The sequence below is a fragment of the Andrographis paniculata genome, unplaced genomic scaffold (assembly GCF_009805555.1).
Source record: "Andrographis paniculata isolate CXL003 unplaced genomic scaffold, ASM980555v1 Contig11END, whole genome shotgun sequence".
Lineage (NCBI taxonomy): Eukaryota > Viridiplantae > Streptophyta > Magnoliopsida > Lamiales > Acanthaceae > Andrographis > Andrographis paniculata.
The window spans coordinates 605,956-628,918 of record NW_026137391.1 but is presented as its reverse complement, the minus strand read 5'-3'; the positions used below and the strand labels follow the sequence as shown (position 1 = coordinate 628,918).

General features: G+C 26.2%; 1 protein-coding gene across 1 annotated transcript; it reads left to right on the top strand.

The window, feature by feature from the left end:
- The first annotated feature begins 17,796 nt into the window (after positions 1 to 17,796).
- LOC127248483 (S-adenosylmethionine decarboxylase proenzyme 4-like) lies at positions 17,797 to 19,022 on the top strand. The gene has a single exon (XM_051270844.1). The coding sequence runs from the start codon at positions 17,880 to 17,882 to the stop codon at positions 18,861 to 18,863; it is 984 nt and encodes a 327-aa protein (XP_051126801.1). The 5' UTR covers positions 17,797 to 17,879; the 3' UTR covers positions 18,864 to 19,022.
- Positions 19,023 to 22,963: the final 3,941 nt, after the last annotated feature.

The window sequence follows — 22,963 nt, the reverse complement described above, 5'->3', positions numbered from 1 at the left end:
ATGTAGCTGGCAAGTGTGGATGAGACAATGAGTTATTTTAAATAAAAAATAAAATAAAAAATTGCAACTTATGGGCATAAAATAATATATATATATATATATATTTAATTAATTAGTATTGGCATTGTCATGCATGCACCCTTCAAAGTTAATATATATATATATATAGTTAGGGTATTGATTAAAGTTAATTAGCAATGCCTTGATCAGTTCTAATCAGTATATGATAATATTTTATACGTTATATATTACTCATTTCATTCTACTTCTCATGTCCATTTTTCCATTTTTGTTCGTTCCACTTATTTTATCACTTTCTTTTTTTGAAAAAGAATTATACACTAATACATTTTTAATTTTAATTATACTAATCGATTACCTTAATCTATAAATATTTTTTTATTATACAATAATTATTTTCACTAATATATTTTTAATTATTTACTAATTATAAACTCTTCCTAAATTTTCTCGTGTCTACAGTAAAGTGGACAAAATATCCGAGACGGAGGGGGTACAATTTATCTTATCATACGGTGTACTATATAAATACAATATCAACTTACAATATATATTGATTTAATTCCAACTAGCACTACAAAGTAATTGTTTATATACTGATTAATTCTAATCAATACCATAATCGACCCATATATATATATATATATATAAATATAGATATACACAGTGACGAAACCAGCAGTAAAAGTTCGGGGGGCAAAATCGATTTTTTTTATTGATTCAATGTTGTTTTTTTTATTCATAGTACACCGTGGAAAAAGATAAAAAGATTTGGAAATTTTAAATGTTTTAGAAAAAATTCCAATAAAATTACATAAAATTTAATATTTTTTTACTATAAAAAAATAAAATTTAAAGACTAAAAGTATAAATTAACTATAGATAAAAATTTTATGATTTTTTATATTATAAAATAAAAAATTAGAAAAGACAAATTAGTATAAAATACATAATTTTATTTTTTTACATTAAAAAATACATATATTTTGAGGGTTGGGGTCAGTTGACCCTCTTAACCCCATGTAGTTCCGCGCCTGCATATACTTTAATAGAATATATAATTTCTTGCTACGAGTCCTACTCGTGGAGACCTGGTTGAATTGGGAGAAGCGAATTCGGCCTCGGAATCGGTCCAATGCGATCAATATACTTGTAAAGTTAGCATTGTTGATTTATTTTAGTTCACAAAATTTTGCTTTAATAGAGTTCTTTTATGTTATTTAATATTGCAATTTTTAAATAATTCAATATGTGATAAACTAATGGTAAGTTTTGGTTTGTGTATAAACAGTGGTTGTATGGGATTGTTAGTGGGAAAAGATATTATACTCCCTCTGTCCGGCTCTAAGGGTCTCATTTACCTTTTGCGTTATTGTATTTAATATTAAAAATATTTTTATAATATTTGTATAATTTTTTGCATAAATATCATGATAATAGTATTATAAGACACTAATAGAAGTATTTTTGTCATTTTCTTTTGATTTGTCCTACGCTTTCATATAATAATTAATACTCCTTCCATCCCACATTGGGTGTATTGGTCACCGTAGACACAAGAATTTAGGATAAATATAATTAGTAGATAATTAAGAATGTATTAGTGAAAATAATTAATCTATAATATAAATTATTATAAATTAAGATTAAGATAACTAATTAGTTTAATTAAAATTAAAAAATTAAATTAGAAAATTTAAAATGAGATTAAGATGGATAATTATTTTCTAAAAAAGAAAAGTGACATAAGATGTGGGACAGACAGAAACGACAACATGAACAATTGGACATGGTAAACGGGACGAAGAGAGTATTAAAAATTTAACATGTAAAAATAAATGAGACCCTTAAAGCCGGACATGATATTATTTAATAAAAAATTATGAAAAATAAAAAAGAAAGAAAGAAAAGAAACTAGAAAATCAAAATCTTTAAAGAGCAAAGTTTGTATATATATATATATATATTTATATTGCAAGAAATATGTTGGAACAAGGGCATTAAATATGAAGCACGAGTATATCATTGAGATTTAGAGTGAGAGAGAAAGAAGGAGAGAGAGAGAGAGAGATGGGTAGGAGGAGAGGGGACATGATGGCCACCATGTTTACACACAAGCCTAGCTCATGAAAACCCTTTTCTTAGTAAAGTTGTAACTCTCATAAATATATATATATATATATCTAGAGAGAGAGAGAGAGAGAGAGAGAGAGAGATATGTGTATGTATATATATATATATAAAAATTATAATCATATGTGTGCATGCAAGAATCCATAATATGATGTATGTATCTCTTGGAAGTTGCAACCCTAATTTATATAATAATGTTGTCTTCTATTTGTACAACTTCAAACCTTGTTTATATACATCATTTTTTATTTTATAATTATATATATATATATAGAGAGAGAGAGAGAGAGAGAGAGATCCATTTTAATATTTATGTTGCAAGTATCAATTACCACACCGTGTTTCTCTCATCATTCTCTTTCTCACTTTGGATTTGAAGAGTTTCTAGAAGTACAACCAGAAAATTGCATTCTTAAGTAGAAAATGTGATGCCTTTAGTGCGTGCGGTTTGGTATATAGAATGAAATTGCAGATAAATGAGAGTAAATAATGAAATTTAAGAGAAATAGAATTGAGTAGAGAATGAGAATTAATTCTTTTGTTTGGTAAAATAGAGAATTCAATTGAGAAATGTATAAAAAGAAATGCAGTTATACGAATGAATCAAACAAAAATAAATGATTAATTAGATAAAAAATGAGTTTTAACGAATGAGAATTCATTAGAAGTATTTTTGGTGACTTTCTTTTATCTTAAAAAAATTATAAATTATATACGATGTTTTATATTTTAGTATAATTTCTTAAAAAATCGTAAAACTTAAATACTTTAACAATAAATTTAATTTAATTTTTGTAAAATTAAAATAATATATTAAAAAATATATATAAAAATTAGATAGCTCAAAAAGATTTTAAAAAATTAAAAAAATATATATACCACTATATCATTTCTCTGCATATATGAGAGATATAAAATCCGAAAAATAAAAATTATTTATTTCTCTAACTAAAACAAATAAGAAAAATGAGATCATTTCCATTTCTGTGGCCGCATTTCTCTATATCAAACACACCTTTAGAGTCGGACAGAATTGAAGTAGATCAATTAAATTTATTCGTGGGTCAATTAAGAAACATGGCTACATTAATACGTCGTTGAATGAGATGCTATAATATTTTTAATTGTTTCTTAATCTAATTAATAGTAAACAAATAATATATACTTTTACATATAAATTGTTGAACAATAATAGAAACGTATAATTAAGCTGCATTACATTTTCCTAATACCCCACATAAATATATTCTCTCCCGTGATTTAAGAAATATTGATATTATATTGATAGTGAGTAAAAATTATAGGCAAAAAAACATTTTTGCCCTTGTGAGTGTATTAGCGTAAAATATAGTGGCAATTGTGTAATAATAATAAAAGAGTAAAGGTAGTTATATAGTGATATGATTATTTATGGAAATAAGACTATTGTTTTAAAACGGACAAAAATAGTAAACAAAACTATTGTATTGAGAAGAAAGGAGTATATATATATATATATATATGTTCGTATGTTCTTGGCAAGAAATTAAAGTTCTATTTCTATAGACTCTTTTGAAAGCTTTAAACTTTATTCATCATTTAAAAAATATATATATATATATGTATATATACTTATTTTAAATTGTACATTGCAAATCTATTTTTAATATAAAATATTATATTGAATGCCTATTTGCATATATAGTAAGCAAATTTGTGACCGCAATGTCACGGGTTCCAATCATATTGATATCTTCTTAGTCGATTCAGCATGTGACATAGGGTTTTTTATTTACAAACTAAAATAAAAATGGCCTATTTTCACTTAATTTTTTGCTATATTTATAACTATAAAACTTTCAAAAATCTTATTTAATTTAATTGTGTATATGTATATATAGAAGGAGAAACGTGGGAAAAATACGTTTATTTTGATATATATATATATAGATGCACACCAAAATAATGTTAATGTTGTACACCTTCCGTTCCACATAATTTGACTTTATTTTCTATTTTCGTTCGTTCCACATAATTTATAATTTCTATTTTTGGAAATATAAATATGCACTTTAATCACCTTTTAAATTTTAAATTTTATAATTTTTTTAATTTTAATTAAATTATTTACTTATTTTAATTTTAATTTATAATTATTTTTATTAATGTATTTTTTAATTACTTACTAATTATATTTTATTTAAATTTTCATATCTACGATAATATGTCCAAAATATCTGGGAGAGATGGAGGAATAAACTAAAGAGTGCATATGAATATATATAATTATTAGCACATAGGGACAGATGTGATTGGAAGAGACGAGGGAATATACGAATAATAATTATTACCATATTTTTAATAATGAATATTATTGTTGTCATCCAACAAAAGATCATACAAACTATACAATACATTAATTATAGTGTTGCCACTCTATAATCATTACTTCACTTCAAATAAAATCTACCATAAAAATATTAGAATTTGTTTGAAATGTTAATTTAATTTTTTTAAAAATAATATTTTATAAATGAAATAATTTTTTAAAACCATACTGAATAAATAATAATATTTTTTATTTGAAATAAGAAACAATACACACATTATTCTTGCTGGATTAAATTTAATCCTTATATATATATATATATACATGATGCATATATGATTTTTGCTTATGTTTATTTTCTTTACATTATTTGAAGTATTCAATATTTTAGATTTTTTATTTTATAAAAATATTGTACTGAATCTATGCCATTTTATTTTATTTTATTTTTTTCTGTAGATAAAAATTTACAAAGAAAGTCACATAATTATGGTGGATGAAAAAAAAAAAATACTCCATCCATTCCACATAATTTGTTCTTTTTTTTTTTCTATATGTCTCACATAATTTGTCATTTTTTTTTTGAAAATATGATTATACACTTTAATCACATTTTAAATTTTATAATTTTTTTAATTTTAATTAAACTATTTAATTATTTTAATCTTAATATATATATTATTTTTATTATACAATAATTACTTTTACTAATATATTTTTTAATTATTTACTAATTATACTTTACCTAAATTCTAATATCTACAGTAATAATTATGTATTTTCTGGGACGAAGGGAGTATAAAATAGATTTATAATATAAAATGACAATACATGCATAATATATCAGAATGATATATATATATTTTAATTAATTCTGATATCAACATAATATCCATATTAATATATATACATATTTAATTACCTCTCAATTAAATACACACTTAAGGCATGAAAGAATAATGATGTTGCAGGGTGGGATAATTTCATCCACTCCAAGAGATTCTCTATATATTAATATACATATATATATATATATATATATATTGAATAAAAGAACAAGAGTGAGATATGAAATTATTTATTCTCTTCTTTCAATACTATTTTTGAGTTATGATTCTTAAAAAATAATAAAAAATATAAGATACTTTTTATAAAATAATAAAGAAAAACTTTAAATCCTTTTGTTTGGGGATCGGAGTTACACTATTCATCAGATTTTTTTCCCCCAAAAACATCAAATCAAATACCTATTTTTTATTTTTTTATATTATACTAAAAATTAATTTTACATTCAAAATATCACATCAACACCTATTTATATCACATCATATAACTATTCAAATTCAAAAATTTTACTATTCAAATCTCAACTCAAAATCCAAACCCCCAAACAAACACACATATAATATTGCAAAACACAAATGATTCTTTTAAAAATTGGAGTACAAAATTGGGTCAAGAGATTATTAAAAATAGAGTGATAAAATATAGGGGTAAAAAAAATACTAGTATTTATTTTTCCATTTTAGTCCGTTTCATAACAAAGTATTCATTTTTTTTTAGTAAATGTACTATCTACCTAACATTACAAATACCCTTACAACTTACAATATATTACACAAATGTTATTACATTTATATCACACATACTAATAAGATTATTTTAGTCATTTCTACTTTATTATTACTATATCTCAATATAATACTAATATTTCTAAAATTACATGTAAAAAACAAATGAATATTTACTTACGGAACGAAAGGAGTATCTAAATTCAAACATGCAATTCAAATTAAATTAAAACTTAAAATGGTCTCTTATAAATTTTAAATTTTAGATAATTCACACTGATATAATAAAAATCAATGCCAATCTGAAATTCAAAAATATACTATATATTAGTATATTTTATTATTATCTATTTATAATATTTTAATAAAAATATAATATATATATATTAGTATATTTTATTATTATCTATTTATAATATTTTAATAAAAATATAATAATCATAATTATATATTAATATATCTCTGTATATAATAATTTAATAAAAACTATAAAAAAGAAATACAATTGTCAAAATTTTAGATTTTAAAAATATTTTACGCAATTTTAAAATTTTCAATTTGGTTCGAACCTGAGTTTTCAGATTTCAAAATTTTTGATTTGGTTCAAATTTTTAAAATTTGAATTTCGAAATTTTTGATTTGATTCGAAATTTATAAGCACCTGAAAACAGTGACGAAACTAGCATTTAAATCCCGGTGGACAAAATGTTATAATTTATTTAATATTTAGCTAATAAATTTAAATAAATAATAATGACGTAATTATATATGAATTTAGATAGTTTTAAATGGACAAATTATATATAAATACATAAAAATTAATATTTTTAACACTAAATAAATCATAAAAAAAATTTTGGCTTGGGAGGTCAATTGACCCCAAGCCTAATTGACCTCTCAAGCCCTATCGTAATTCGGTCCCTGCGGGAAAGTGACATGTCTTCAAATCAATGCAAAGATATATATATATATATATATTTTTGTAGTGGTAGAAATTAATTATTGCAAATAAATTTACGTGTGGGAAGAATTATTATTTGCCACGCCTCGAATTAATTAGTTTGAGAAATTAAATATTTTATCAAATATTATTATACTTAAATACATAAAATTAATGTTTGGAGTTTTATACGATATAGTTGATAATAAACTAATAATATACACAAGTAAGTTTCATTCTTATTTTTCTATTATATAATTTCAAATTATAATATTTAAAAATATTATATTTCTAAACTAATTTATTAAAAAATTAACAGCCATGTGCATTAAGTTTGTACTTTTTATTTTTTTACCATTAATTGTTTACTTATTTTATAAATATATTTTTTTTCATCCAAAATATTACGTTAAATAGCAAGTTCACTTAAAACTTGGTACTCCCTCCATCTCAGATACCATGTCCATGTTGTCGTTTTTGTCTGTCCACGTACCATGCCACTTTTCTTTTTTGAAAAATGATTTACATACTTTAATCTCATTTTAAATTTTTTAATTCAATTTTTTTAATTTTAATTAAATTAATTAGTTATCTTAATCTTAATTTATAATTATTTATATTATAAGATAATTATTTTTACTAATACATTTTTAATTATCTACTAATTACACCCCTCCTAAAATACCTTGTCTACAGTATATAATTTTACACCCCTCCTAAAATTACACGGTATCTGAAAAAGAGGGAGGATAATTTTATTAAAAATCATTAAGCATAACAGAAAAAAAATAAAAAATTAAAATTAAAATTAAAATTAAAAAGAACCTAACCCAGTGATGATTAAATAAATATATAGATATATTTAAGCATGCATGTGTGTGGGTCATTAATTAATTATATTAAAGTGCTACATGTACATTAGTGCATTTGAGACTCATTTTTAATCATAATAAATTTCCATATTGCCTTTAATTACTCATAAGAAAATTCAACGCCCGTTTAGATATAATATTTTTTTTGGGTTTGAATTTTTTATTTTAATTTGATTTAAATAGTATTTTAATTTTATATTGTATTATATTTTAAACATGTTTTTAATGTGACATCTTTGTAAGTATTCTTGTAGATTGAATAGTATTAAAAAGTATTTTTTTAAAAAGATATAGATAAAAGAAAAAAAAAAAAAAACCCTCAAAAAATTTTCAATTAAAGTGAATACAATGAATCCAATTATATATATATGTAGCAAGTCAAACCTAATTTGATTATTGAGATTTATTGTTCCAATTAATTAGAGGAAGAAGACAAACACAACCAAAACTTAAATTATTGTAATATATAGGTTCTTGAATAAAAAATTATATCATGACAAAATTTTATTTAATTTATTTGTATTCAATTTAGTCAAATTCCCTATCTTTCTCTAATATGTGTGTATATATATGATTATTTTAGGCACCACGCCTGATTCCTCTTGATTTCTCTTTTTAATTCAAATTTAATTTTCTATATATTTATGTGTTTCTAATAATGGGAAATTATATTTAAGAAAAAAAAAATTAAAAAATGAATCGATGAGTTTAGGACACGACAAACAATCTTTATGCACACTTGGTAAAGTGCAATGACTTCCCATAAAAGAGATTACTTGTCCCTTTCTATCCCGCAAATTACATGTATTAAGGATCTGTTTCTTTAGCAAAATTTTTCTAAATTTTTTTATTTGAATTTTGCATTTTTCGAAAAATATTTTTTTTTCTCTCATAAAACATCACATCAAACATTATTTTTATATCAAATTCAAATTAAATTTTTTTTCAAACTCGAAAGAAACACACCCTTACTAATTCACTAACACACACATATATATATATATATATCCATCCCCTCTTGGCTTTTAAGTTACTTCTTCCTCACCAAACTATTACACAAATATATATATATATACACATATATATATATGTACATATAATTTTATGGCAATAGTGGCTATTAAGGTGTTCATTAGAATTAATCAGCACTGTATTGATTAGCTTAATCAGTATATAATGTATTAACGAGTGTATTAATATATAGTATGATTGAATTATAGATAAAATTTGAGATTGTTGGCTATTGATTGTGTCGGATTGAGCTTGGATGTTTGATTAAGCATCATAAGATTTCTTGACGAACATTTTCTTGGTCGCTTGGCAAATTGATCGATTGAACTATGGTTGCTTGAAAGCCCGATATTTAAGCAAAACTTCGATTGAATATAGCTCTTTTACTTTGATTTTGATTTAGTATCTTAGATCATCTAAAATGATTAATTTTGTGACAATATGTGTCTTAATTAAGATATTGTAATAATTTTCGTACGAAAATACAAATAATAGACATATTTTGAAAAAAATATTAAATATTTGAACTAATAAGTATAAATTAACATTATATGTTATAGTCTGCGCAACATAGGCTACTATTGACCTTACATAAGAAAGATGTTAACCTAATACAAATATATACTATAAATTAGTAATACATGGTAATAGTTTACATGATCAATCAAAATTAGTACTTTATCAAATAATATATCATTAAATTATTTATTTGCTATTCAAATTTTCTCTAGTAATATTTGCTATTCAAATTTTCTCTAGTAATATATGGCCACATGAAAGTACATGTTTGTAGTAAAGTTTGGACACATATCAATGTTTATACACTACAAGAAAATATCATTTTTATAACGAGATTTTTTCGTCATTAAATTCACTTTGTTCGTTACTAATGATATTAGAGACGGAATTAAGGATGGAATTACGTTAACTACGTGATCTTTAGTGACGGAATTTCGTTACAAATATACTATTTTTTTGTAGTGATATATATATATATATATATACAGGGGCGGAGCTACACGGGGACCCGGAGGGTCCGCCGCCCCCCCAAACATGGCGACTGCCCCTAAAATTTCCTTGTTCGGAGCAGAGCTATGTGAAATCCGGAGGTCCATCCGACCTGCCCTTTGCCCCCCCGGTTTCAACCTCCTGGCTCCGCCACTATATATATATATATATAGTATTAGTATGTTTCTAAATTATTGTTTTGTGTTGGTATCACTTATTACAAGACACTTCTAACACCCTTTAATGTTGAATGTATTTAAATCGATGGATGATACTCCTATTGAAGATTTTTTTTTTCTTTTATCGTCAGCTAATCGAAATTTAATTTATTTAACAGTCACTCATCCTGATATTGTCTATATTGTCCACTTGGTTAGTTATTTCATAGTTGCACTTGACACCGCTTGGTACTACTATGATATTCCATGTATTCTCAGTTATGTCAAAGAAATATTGTTACATGAATTACATTTCTCAGCTCAACCTCTTTTAATTTTTTCTGATTAATTTGATACTATGTTAAATGACTATCTTATTTAAAATCTTACATTTATAAAGAAAATTGTATAATTGATTACATGTTGTAGTCTTCTAACACAATATATACAACCAATAAACATATCTGTTAGAATATGAAACTGAAATTCTCTATTTCAATCATAAAAGTATGTACATTTTTATGGTGATATGCAAATTGTCTAAATAAGGCAAGATCCTATAAATCTTTTAAATAATATAACTACCATAAATATAATATATTGCTTCTAAATATATTTTAACACTCCTCTTCAAATTCAATATATGATCGAACAAACTTGAATTTGTCAGAAGTGACCGAAAAAGATATAGTTGAGATCTTCCATGTACGTATTTGAATTCGCCAAGATTGACCGAAAGTGGTGTAGCCGTCCATTGGATCAAAGTCGGAAGCAGAACTCTCAACACCGTTAGAGTTGGAAACAGGATTCGCTCGCTTACAACGGAACTAGAGTCGAAAACAGGACTCGCTCACTCTATAGAGCTAGAGTTATAAGCAGGACCCGTTCGCACACAACGAAACTAGAATCGAAAATAGGACTCGCTCACTCTATAGAGCTAGAGTCGAAAACATGACTCACTCGCTCTCAATAGAGTTAGAGTCGAAAACATGACTCTCAACGGTATTAGAGTCGAAAGTAGACTATGTCAGTGAAGTAGTAGAGCGGAGACGACATGAAAATAACAGTATGATCCTGGATAGAAGCAAATACATTAATGAAATATAAAAATATATACGGGATATAACGAGTTATAGAGGTATCTGAAGAGAATTTGGCTCTGATACTATGAAACTGAAATTCTCTATTTTAATAATAAGAATACGTACATATTTATAGTGATGTGCAAATTGTCTAAATAAGGCAAGAATTCTATAAATCTCTTAAATAAGATAACCACCATAAATATTATATATTGCTTCTAAATATATTTTAACAATCTCTAATTCCGTAAGGAATGATCTAGTAATGTTAGGTGAATTTATAACCGTAAAGTTATGAATTTAAATTTTCGACATTGGTATGTCTTGCCTGTCACATATAATTTTATCTAATATGATCACTTGTCGGAGGTTTATCTAAATTACACTTGCAAGAATAGCGATTGGAGATTGCTATGTTGTAAAATATATACTACCTCCGTCCACCATCAATTTATCCGTTTATTTTTTGCATGTTAATTTTTTAATATTAATTGTTATATCAAAATATAGTACAAATTAAAGAAAAATGACAAAAATATTTGTATTGGTGTCTTATAATACTAATGTAATGACATTTGTACAAAAAATTATACAAATATAAGGATATTTTTAATGTTAAAAATAATAACGCTAAATACAAATGGATAAATTGGCGGTGGATGAAGGTAGTATATTATATTATTATTAACCAACATATGGAGAATAAAATAGAAGCATTCATTGATTGGAAGAAGTGAAATTTTACAGATGATGTGTCATGATGTAAGCGTCATGGACAATATTTGATTTGTGCATATTTATTATTATTATTATTATTATTATTATAAATAAATAATGGTTTGGCTTGGCTGTCTGCAGCAGGCACACTTACCGTTATAATGACCTCATCTGCTGCACGCCTATCCACCAAACACACACACACCCGTATGTGTATCTGTGGTTATTTATATACTACCTACGTACATATCATAATTCATATATATATATATATTTTATATCACGTATATATATGTGGTCAACTATGATATAAATAATTAATTGTATTTAGGGTTTTCTGTTTAAAAGGCAAATTTCCAAAAGGGTAAATAATGAAAATATGGATAAGGTGTATATATATATATATATATTGGTGTGTCTTTCTTTTTACATCATTCAATTCCAAATGTTCATTTCAAGAATTAATCAAATCAAAAAGGGCTTTTAGTTTATGAACTTGGATTTGGATAAGAGTGTGTAAATGACAATTTCAGTGCTGATTGTGTCAAATCAATTACTGATATTGTGTTTTAATAATACAATTCTGATAAGACAAGTCAAATTAAACGAATCATGACAAGTGGATCTGAATGCATCGAGATTTAAACTTATGATCTCACGGTCACGAGTTTACCAGACACTATGCTTACCGGAAATATTTTGTATACTTTGCATGTTTTGGTAATGATAACACAACAAAAAAATATTATATTTGTAATGAAATTTCATCTCTAAAGTTCACATAGCTAATATAATTTTATCCCTAATTTCGTCTCTAATGTCATTAGTAATAGAAAAAATGAATTTAAAGACGAAAAAATCTCGTAACAAAATTGATATTTTCTTGTAGCGTAACGATAACGGCATCGGTAATGGTAACGGTGATGGGTATTAATAATTGTTGGGTTTAGAATAGCACTTGAGAGGTGGCCATACAAGGCAAATAAGCCTGCTTCTCTTCCCAATTCTCATTATTACTCTCTCTCTAGATCCTTATAAAATTACAAGTACATATCATATTGATTTTTGGTTATTATAATTTTTTTTTTTTTTCTTTAACTTGAATTTCATTTTAGGTTTGAATAGCAATATAGATATGATAATTCATAAATATATATATATATATTACTATGGAAATTGTGTTGATTACATAGAAAAATACTTCATTCTTTTCAAAATTATAGTATGTTGTGATTGACATGAGATTTAAGAAATATTGATATTATATTGGTAGTGGGTATAGAGTACAGGTAAAAGATTTTTTTGTCCTTATAAGTGTATTAGTATAAAAAATAGTAGCAATTGTGTAATAATAATGAAAAAGTAAGAGCAGTTTTATAGTGATATGATTATTAATGGAAATGAGACTATTGTTTTGGGACGGACAAAAATGGTAAACAAGATTATTGTATTGGGACGGAGGGAGTAGTATATAGATGCTTTGCTCCAATGTTAATCTTCTAATAATAATAAATAATTAACTATACTTAATCTTTACATCATATTTTAGGGGCCAAGGGTGTATATATTTTAGTATTGAATTAAAGTTGTTTGATATTGATTGAAATAAAATTTGAAAAATGAAAAAATAATTTTTGTAGGGTTGGAATTAGTATTTGCGAGGAAAATGTTTCCTTGCAAAGCCGAAATTCGAAATTAAAATTCGAGATTCCATCCCTCGCAAACTATTTACAAATTATACAATCTTTTGGAACAGCGGACACTCTCAATCGAATTATTCAAATTTAAGTTCCTCGCAAATATTTTGTGAGAAATATCATTCCTCGCAAAAAAAAATAAAATAATTTTGTCGCCTATTCTTTACGAGTGACATTTAACAAGAGATCTTAAGGTGATTGCAGAGTAAAAAATTCACTTGTAAAACTTTTGGTTTTTATTTTTTATTTTTTATTTTTTATTTTTGTAGCATATAAAATATAGAAATATATATATATATATATATGTGCTTTTGGTCTTATAAGCAAGCTATTTATCATTCTAGTCATAAGTCATTTGAATATATATATATATATAAATAGTTTTATAAACCCTACACTTATCATAGAGAAAAGTGCATTTATTTACATTTGTTTTGCTATAAATGTGTAAAATATTTTTAATTTCATTTATGGTGTAAAATCTCATTATATTATATTAAATATGCACGAAATACTCTTTTCAATCACTGTCATTTCTCATAAATATGTGTTAAATTTCAAGTGCTATACAAATATTAAGTGAAATATCTTAAATATTATTCTTTGATTTAAAAGAAATTAATCAATTTTTTATTTCATAGTTTATAAAAATTAGTTAGGATATTTTTATTTTACGAAGTACTAACTATAAAATGAATGGTTGATTAATTATTTATTTATTTTATTTAAAGAATGATATTTAAGACATTACATTCAATTTATTTGCATAATATTTACATCATTAGACGTCATTTGAATACAAAGCATTAAAACAGTAAGGATTAAAATACAGGATTAATAACAAATTAAAAAATCATAAAAATCCAAATTAATTACTCCCTTCATCAAAATTATGCACTATTTCATTTTTAGTTATACCACTAAAATTATAAATAATTCATTTACAATAAATAATTTTATTCATTCATAATTTTATTATTTTTTTAATAAGTAGTAATCAAATTGTCACTATTTTTTATTTACTTTACTATTTTTTAATCAATTATTTAATAATTTTTTATAATATTTTTAATTTAATATTAAACATTACATATATATATATATAAAGATAGTACTCCCCGTCTCATATACCGTGTTTGCTATACTGTAGACACTTTATTTTAGGAGGGATGTAATTAGTAGATAATTAAAAATGTATTAGTAAAAATAATTATCTTATAATATAAATAATTATAAATTAAGATTAAGATAACTAATTAGTTTAATTAAAATTTAAAAAAAATTAAAAAGTTTAAAATGAGATTATCATTTTTCAAAAAAGAAAAACAAAATTGAATGACAGACACAACAATGAGGACATGTTATGTGTGACGGAGTGAGTAATATACATGGGATTTTGGTTTAAAAGGAAAAGCGGGATACCCGTGCTACGCACGGTGAAATCTAACGAAAAAAATTATAATCATATTTTATTATATACTTGGCATCTACCATCATCCACTAATTATCGGCCAAACACATCTCTGCAGACACTCAGCCACGACTGTTCGAACACAAAGATTTACATTATGTACTTGGAATAAAATACGCAATATAACTGAAATAATTTAATGTTAAAATAATATTTTAATTTATTATGAACAAAATCAATTAAAATATATAAAAAAGTTATACATATATATTTGGATTTGTTTAGAACTTGATTGATTATGAAAATAAAACTATTATTCATATACATATAACAATTTCTATTTTTTACAACTTAAAGAATAAAATCAATCTCTCATGACTTAATTACAATATTGTAACTCTTTATGATTAAAAAATAATAAAAATAACATATAATTTAATATAAATTATGATCAATTGCTAGTAAGAATTTAAATTATACTTAAATGTATAATAAAATAGTTAAACACCTGAAAACAAATCACTATGTGAAGAAATTAAATACAAAATGAAAAAGAATAACCATAGTCCAAAAAATAACCTCATAAAAATAAATCAACAAACTTAAACAAAATTTAGAAATAAAAGCGAGCGAATCATCCAACAAACAATTTAGAAAATAACTTTATGCAAAAATTCAAAAAAATATATAATTAATAAAAAATTTGTCTTCTATCATATAAAAAAATGGCTAAAAAATTATACAAAAATTCAAAAAAATATAATTAATAAAAATTAATATGAATCAAATAATAGCAAAATATAAGAACTTGAGAAAGAAGTGAAAATTAAATAAATAAAAAAAAAAAAAGAACAACACCTTGTAAAATTTATTGAAAAACTTAAATTAGAAAAATTTTGTCTAATCAAATATCAGGAAAATATAAGAATTTTGTAAAAATTAAATTAAAAAAAATTTAAAAAAAAAACACCAGTGTAAAATTTATTGAAAAATTTAAATTTATTCAAAAACTTCAAGAAAACGGAGAGCAATGACAAATTTATTCAAAAACTCAAATTCATTAAAAAATTTACTTTAAAAACTTACTTCAAGAAGACGGACTTCTGCTCCTCATGCTCCTGCTCTAGCAATCTTTTCCGTAGAAAATTTTTGTCTACCATTGAAAAAATAGGGCTAAAAAATTATTCAAAAATTTATTTGATAATTCATCAATGAAAATTTATTCAAAAATTCAAATTCATTCAAAAATTTATTTCAAGAAGACGGACTTCTGCTCCTGCTAGAAAAAAATTTTGTCTACCGTTAAAAAACAGGGCTAAAAAATTATACAAAAATTCAAAAAAATATAATTAATATAAATGAATATAATGAAATAACAGGAAAACAAAAGAACTTGAGAAAGAAGTAAAAGTTTCCGAATTCTGCTATAAATTAAATTTTAGAAAAAAACAACACCGTGTAAAACTTGCCTGAAGAATCTTCTTCTCGAGAATCTTTTCTAAAAATAAACCAGAGCTAAAAATATATACAAAAATTCAAAAATTATAATTAATAAAAATGAATATAAGAACTTGAGAAAGAAGTGAAAGAAGCCATAATTTAAATTTTAGAAAAAGAATAACATTCTGTAAAAACTTGCCTGAAGATCTTCTCCCCAAAAAAAATGAATATAAGAACTTGAGGAAGAAGTGAAAGAAGCCATAATTTAAATTTTAGAAAAAGAATAACATTCTGTAAAAACTTACCTGAATATCTTTTTCTCCCCTTGTGGTAATTTTTTTCTAATACAAAGAGATAAAATTTCAGATATAACTTCACTATAAAAACTTATAAAAACTACTCCTTGAAGAACTCACCCACTTAAAAATAAACTTCCTAACTGTATCTCATTTAAAAAAACTGTAAAAAAAAAAATTAAATTAAAAAACAAAAAAATTCTCAAAATTCTAACATTGCAGCATTTGAGAAATATTATAAAAAGTAAATCTGCAATGAGCTGTTATATATATATATATATACACGATACGGGAAGAGGCAGGCAGAAACTATAACCATCATATTGCACTCATTATGCCTCCAACGATAATCATTCCTTTTGGTTGCCTAACCCCGCATGCACCCCTACCCCCCACCCCCCACCCCTTTCTAAATAAATCTACCAAATCTCCAATTATTTTTAAAATATTATTTAGGGTGTATTGTGTTGTTTTTGGGTTTGCAAAATTAGATTTTGGATTTTGAATATAAAATTTTAAAATAAAATAATTATTTGATATGATATAAATAAATTTTAATTTTAAATTTTAAATTTAATATAAAAAATAATATTTAATTTACTGTTATAAAGGAGAAATATATAATAAAATTTAAGTTGACAAGACACAAATAAAACAAAGCTTAAGAGGTTGTTTTTTATTTAGGTTTTGAATCATATTTTATTATTTATAAAAAAAATAAAATATATCAAATTAAATATTTATATTTTATTTTTAAAATTACATTTAAAAATAACTTTAAGGGATGTTTGGTATAGAAAACTAAATTGATCTAGTTTAATTGAGATAGAAATTTTAAGATTAAAAAATAAATTTTTTATTTTTTATTTTTTTGTTCTCATAGGTAAGAAATAGAAAATAAATAAATAAATAAATAAATTTAGCATCATATCATAGCTTATCTATATATATTCAAAGTATAATAAAATAAATTTATAGAATTAATTAATGAACTCTCTGAAAGTCTTTCGAATAATAAATTTTCAAAAAATTAATTAAAAACATTTATTTAAAAAATGGGTACGGTCCTCACTCCACTATTATATATGCACACTCACACAAAAACACACACTACTGCAATACACACCACTTCTAAAACGGCGTCGTTTCGGTCGTCTTCAACCATAAATCAAAAATTTTCACAGCACAATTCCAAATTGGCTTAGCTTCCATTAATGGCGGTTTCCGGATTTGAAGGCTTCGAAAAGAGGCTTGAGCTGCAATTCTCAAGCAACGATCCGAAATTCACTCTCCGGCAAATCGACTTCTTCGCAGTAGAGAAAGTTCTGCACGCCGTCCAGTGCACGGTGGTCTCCGCCGTCGGCAACAAATTCTTCGACTCGTATGTCCTCTCGGAATCCAGCCTTTTCATTTATCCTTCTAAGATCATCATCAAGACCTGCGGAACCACACAGCTCCTGAAATCCGTCCGGCCGTTCGCCGATCTCGCCGCCGGCGCCGGCCTGAAACTGTCGCGGTGCAGGTACACCAGAGGCAGCTTCATTTTCCCCGACGCGCAGCCGTATCCTCACACGAGCTTCGAAGATGAAGTAAATTACCTGAATCAGAGCCTGCCGGAAAATTTCTCCGGAAAATCGGCGGTGATGGACACGTGGAACGTTTTCACGGCGAGTGATGGCGGCGCCGCCGCGGACGACGGTTTGTACACCGTCGAGATTTGTATGACTCAGCTGGACATTGCTTTGGCGCGAAAATTCTTCCGCCGGCGCGGCGACGGCAGGTCACCGGACGCGGCGGGGATGGAGATGACGGCGGCGACGGGGATCAGAGACGTTAATCGGAAAGCTTTAATTTGTGACTACGCTTTCGATCCGTGCGGTTACTCGATGAACGGACTTGACGGAAACCGTTACTCGACGGTGCACGTGACGCCGGAGGACGGGTTCAGCTACGCCAGCTTCGAGTGCGTCGCCGGCGGCCGGAAAAATGAGCTGGCAGAGATATTGCAGAAAGTGGTGAAAATTTTCCGGCCGGCGGAGCTCTCCGTCGCCACCACGTCGGCCGGCGGCTGCGACGCGTGGCTGGGAGTGGCGGAGGCGTTGAAGCCGATGGGGATGAGGTTGAGGAGGCGGGCGGCGGAAGAGTTTCCGGCGGCCGGTACGGTGGTTTTTCAGACGCTCACTACTCGCCGGAATTAGGCGGCGCCGGCGCCGGCGGGGAGTAGTGGGGAAGTGTAGAGGTTTTAATTAGGTGGAATTTTTATATTGTTTGTTATTTGTTAAAATTTTATTTTATTTTTTATTTTAATTAGGAAATTTTAAAAAATGGAAATCCAGTACATTTGGAGAATAGTGCACCATGCCATTTTTTCGTTATGTTTCGATTTACTTTTGTATTTTTTATTTTAAATTTTAAAAATATTCTATTTTATATTCAAAATAATTTAAAATACGAAATAAAAACACATTTAATCACACAAATTATTGGAACACACTTGGACATACTTTTTTTTTTCTTCACTATCAGCACTATACTGAATTTTAAAATTATAAAATTTATATTTGTTTTAATGAATATCATTAATGTCAACTTAAAATATAAAGAAAAAAAAATATTTTCATATAAAAAATTATTAATCAGCTACCATTTAAATATAATAATTTTTAAATTTACATAAAAGATAAATACTATATAAATATATATATATTTCGGGTGTATATGGTTATGATTGGCAATTGAATTGGAAGAAGGGAATCTAAGCTGACACAAACACAGGCATGCTTAATCCACAGTAAAAATTAAATGAAATAAAAAACATGAAGATCTTCATCCAGATTTTGTATTTGATTATTGTCTTTTATATATATATATATATATATATATTGTTTTATTGTTATTGTTATTACATCAAATTTGGGTTTTTTTTTTTTTTAAAAATAAAATTAATAAAATAAAATTTTGATGTTGCATGCATGCATGCATGCTTTGTATATTGTATTTGGACTTAAATGAGTTTGCATGCATGCACTAGTGGGGCCCACAAGTGTGCTTACATTTCAAATCATATTCAAGAATCTCCTCGTAAATAATTTATTTATTTTTTATAAACCCCACTTTCAATGAATTAAAATATTAAATATTTATATAATATACATTTGGACATGAAGCATGACGTAACTACTGATGTCTGCCCACAACAACATATATGATTTGTTTTTGATTTTATTATTATTATTATTTGAAATCTAAAACTATTTATTCTATACAATTTTTAATACGAATGTAAGTCGGTTGATTATAGGTATGTACGGATTTACTTAGGGGTTTGGGGTCCCAAATTATATATATATTTTTTAGTGTAAAAATAAAAAAGTTATACATTTTGCCAAAATATCCCCTCAACTAAAGATATTATTTATGTTCTTCCCTTTTTCTTTTTCTTTTTTTCATTTCTTTATCTCGATAACAACATGATGTTATGCCAAGAAGAATCGAAAATAACGGTATTGTATTAATAGAAGTAAACCGCCATCTACCTCTATGCCCGAGACTCGATCCGGATCCGATAAGAGTATACAATACACAACTCATACCCGACCTGATATTCTAATAATTGGATCCGATCCCAAATAAATAGGTCGGGTCTCGGGTCTACCCAGACCTATTGTATGATACCCCTAAAGTTGGACCGTTGCTTGGCCAACTCCTGTGTGTGGATGAGCCGGTATTAGGCCGTCTAAAGTTAAAATAGATAGAATAGACCATTCATGTCAACAATGTGCACATTTCTTTTCGAGAGCCCTGTTGAAAGAACTCTATAGTTAAACGTGTTTGTCATAAAGTAATTTGAAGATGGGTGAAGTCTCCCAAAATATGCGTGAGTGAGGACAGAACCGCGCTGGAAGGACTCGTGTTGACCTATGGGGTCATTCTATGATCCCGATACGTTCGGCTGTGTGGCCGGGGTGTCACACATAGCCATCCCTATCTTTTATTAGAAATATACTATTTTTTCTTACAAAATATCTTTTGCAAAAATTTTCCAAAATTACTATAAACAAAAAATTATTATTTTTACATACAATATGTATATGTTTTACTACATTTAACACATAACATGTTAGTTGAAAATACATATTTTCTTAGCTGCTATTTTCAATATTGTGATGGTTTTGGGCTTAGAGGCCCAACAACACTTAACCCGACCCGTCCATCCGAACTCGGATCCGGTACCCACGACCCGACCCGTCTATGCAAGGCTCAATCAAGGCGTTGGATCGGTGGCTTGAATCTGGACCGTTAGGTCTGATTACCAGTTTATTATATATATATATATGCATTGGTTCTTCTCTGAATCCGGTTCAGGCTCATTTTTACAACGCGTATTTCTCTCTTTAAAAGCCCTAACCTCCCGTCGGCGATTCCAATCGATCTTCCTTGCAATTTTTCCGGTGATCTTGTCCGGGAAGCTGAGGATTCGATGTGCGCGATGATGTTCGACCTGTTCTGAGGTTGTCCATCGGTTTGCTTTCTCGATTCTAGTATGATTTGTTGTTCTTGGTGAATATTGCTTGTCCGCGATGAAATTAGATTTAGAATGTTGAAGTTTCCTTAGATTGTGGTTTGATTCGCGTTGTTTGTGCCTTTCCGTGGATGTTGCTTGGGTTTGGGTCGTGGTTGAGTGTTTGTGTTGGTTTCGGTTGAAATATGGGTAGACTGGGTTCGAGTTCCTTTGATTTCGAAATATATAAATGATTCTTTAATTTTCTTTTTGATTTCACTCGATTATGTGAGAACATTGTGTTGTTAATCTTGACATTAGTAATAACAAATATATATATATTTTTTCAATTCTCAAATTTTCTATAAATAATTTTTTTTCTTATAAAATATAATAACCAAACTATTAAAATAAAAGGTTAATACAAAAAAAAAATAAAATCACAAACTACACTTTGAATTTTCATAATTGAAATTTGTTATTTTGATTGTAATTGGGCCAAAACGATGTAAATCTACTAGTTGAAGTACAATTCTAAATTATAGTCTAGCCCAATAAATCAGCCCAAACCGGGTTTATTTTCTACCATCACAACATGTATTCTTTTAAAAAATAAATATTTTTTTGGTCGGTCAAATTCATTATATTTTTCTTTTATATTAAATTTATCTCGTTACTAATTTTAACAAGTAAAATATTCAATAATATTTAACTGTTATCTTCCATTAAAAAAAAAACTTATTTATCATAATTATCATTAGTTTTATTAACTTTTCTCTCATTATTCTTTTTATTCCGTAATTAAATTTTAAAATATATCATCCATTAAATTTTTTACTTTTGTTACTTTGTCAATATAATATTTATTTTTTAATTCTAATCGTGCTCCAACGGAACTAATTTTTACAGAGGAAGTAATTACTGCATGAGTCCATAGTGTATTTATTTACTATTTTTAATTGTGCGATAATTAATATATTCACTTAACATGTTACTATAGTGCAATTATTTTTATATAATTTTACATTATGTATCACCTATAAAATATTTATATCTTTAAATTTAAATAAAATATAAATAAATAGATATATAGACAATGGTGCATGTAGCATATATGATTAAATATAACCACAATTTCGGTTTGTTTGGTTATGGTTTGAAATTAATTTAAAATAAGTTATTAATTTGATTTTTTTTGTTTAAAGGTTATTTTGATTTAATATTTTATGATAAAAAATAATATATTTTTATAAAAACTTGTACTTCCTTCGTTTCACATATTGTGTATGATCTGTTACATTGTAGACACGGTATTTTATGAGGGGTGTAATGAGTAGATAATTAAGAATGTATTAGTGAAAATAATTATTTGATAATATAAATAATTATAAATTAAGATTAAGATAACTAATTAATTTAATTAAAATTTAAAAAAATAATAAAATTAAAAAATTTAAAATGAGATTAAAGTGTCTAATCATTTTCCAAACAAGAAGAAACGGCAACATGGACCGTGGGACGAATGGAATACTAAATAAATATTATTGATTTGAATTTCGTCGAGATCTGTCCAACACTAGTGTTAATGGGGCTGATTAGGTCCAAAATATTATATACGTTGTAGGTTATTGATTTTAAGATTTTTAAACTTTGGTGAGTTACGAAATTGATTTAAAAATAAAAATAAAAAATCTTCTTTAAATGCAACTTGTCTTGAATCATTTTGAATTAATAATATTTAAAATGAAAATAATATATTTACATGATTATATAAATCATTAAAATTTGTAATATTAT

Bases quoted from the DNA above. Each gene is read 5' to 3' on its own strand.
- LOC127248483 (XM_051270844.1), top strand. From the start codon at position 17,880: ATGGCGGTTTCCGGATTTGAAGGCTTCGAAAAGAGGCTTGAGCTGCAA.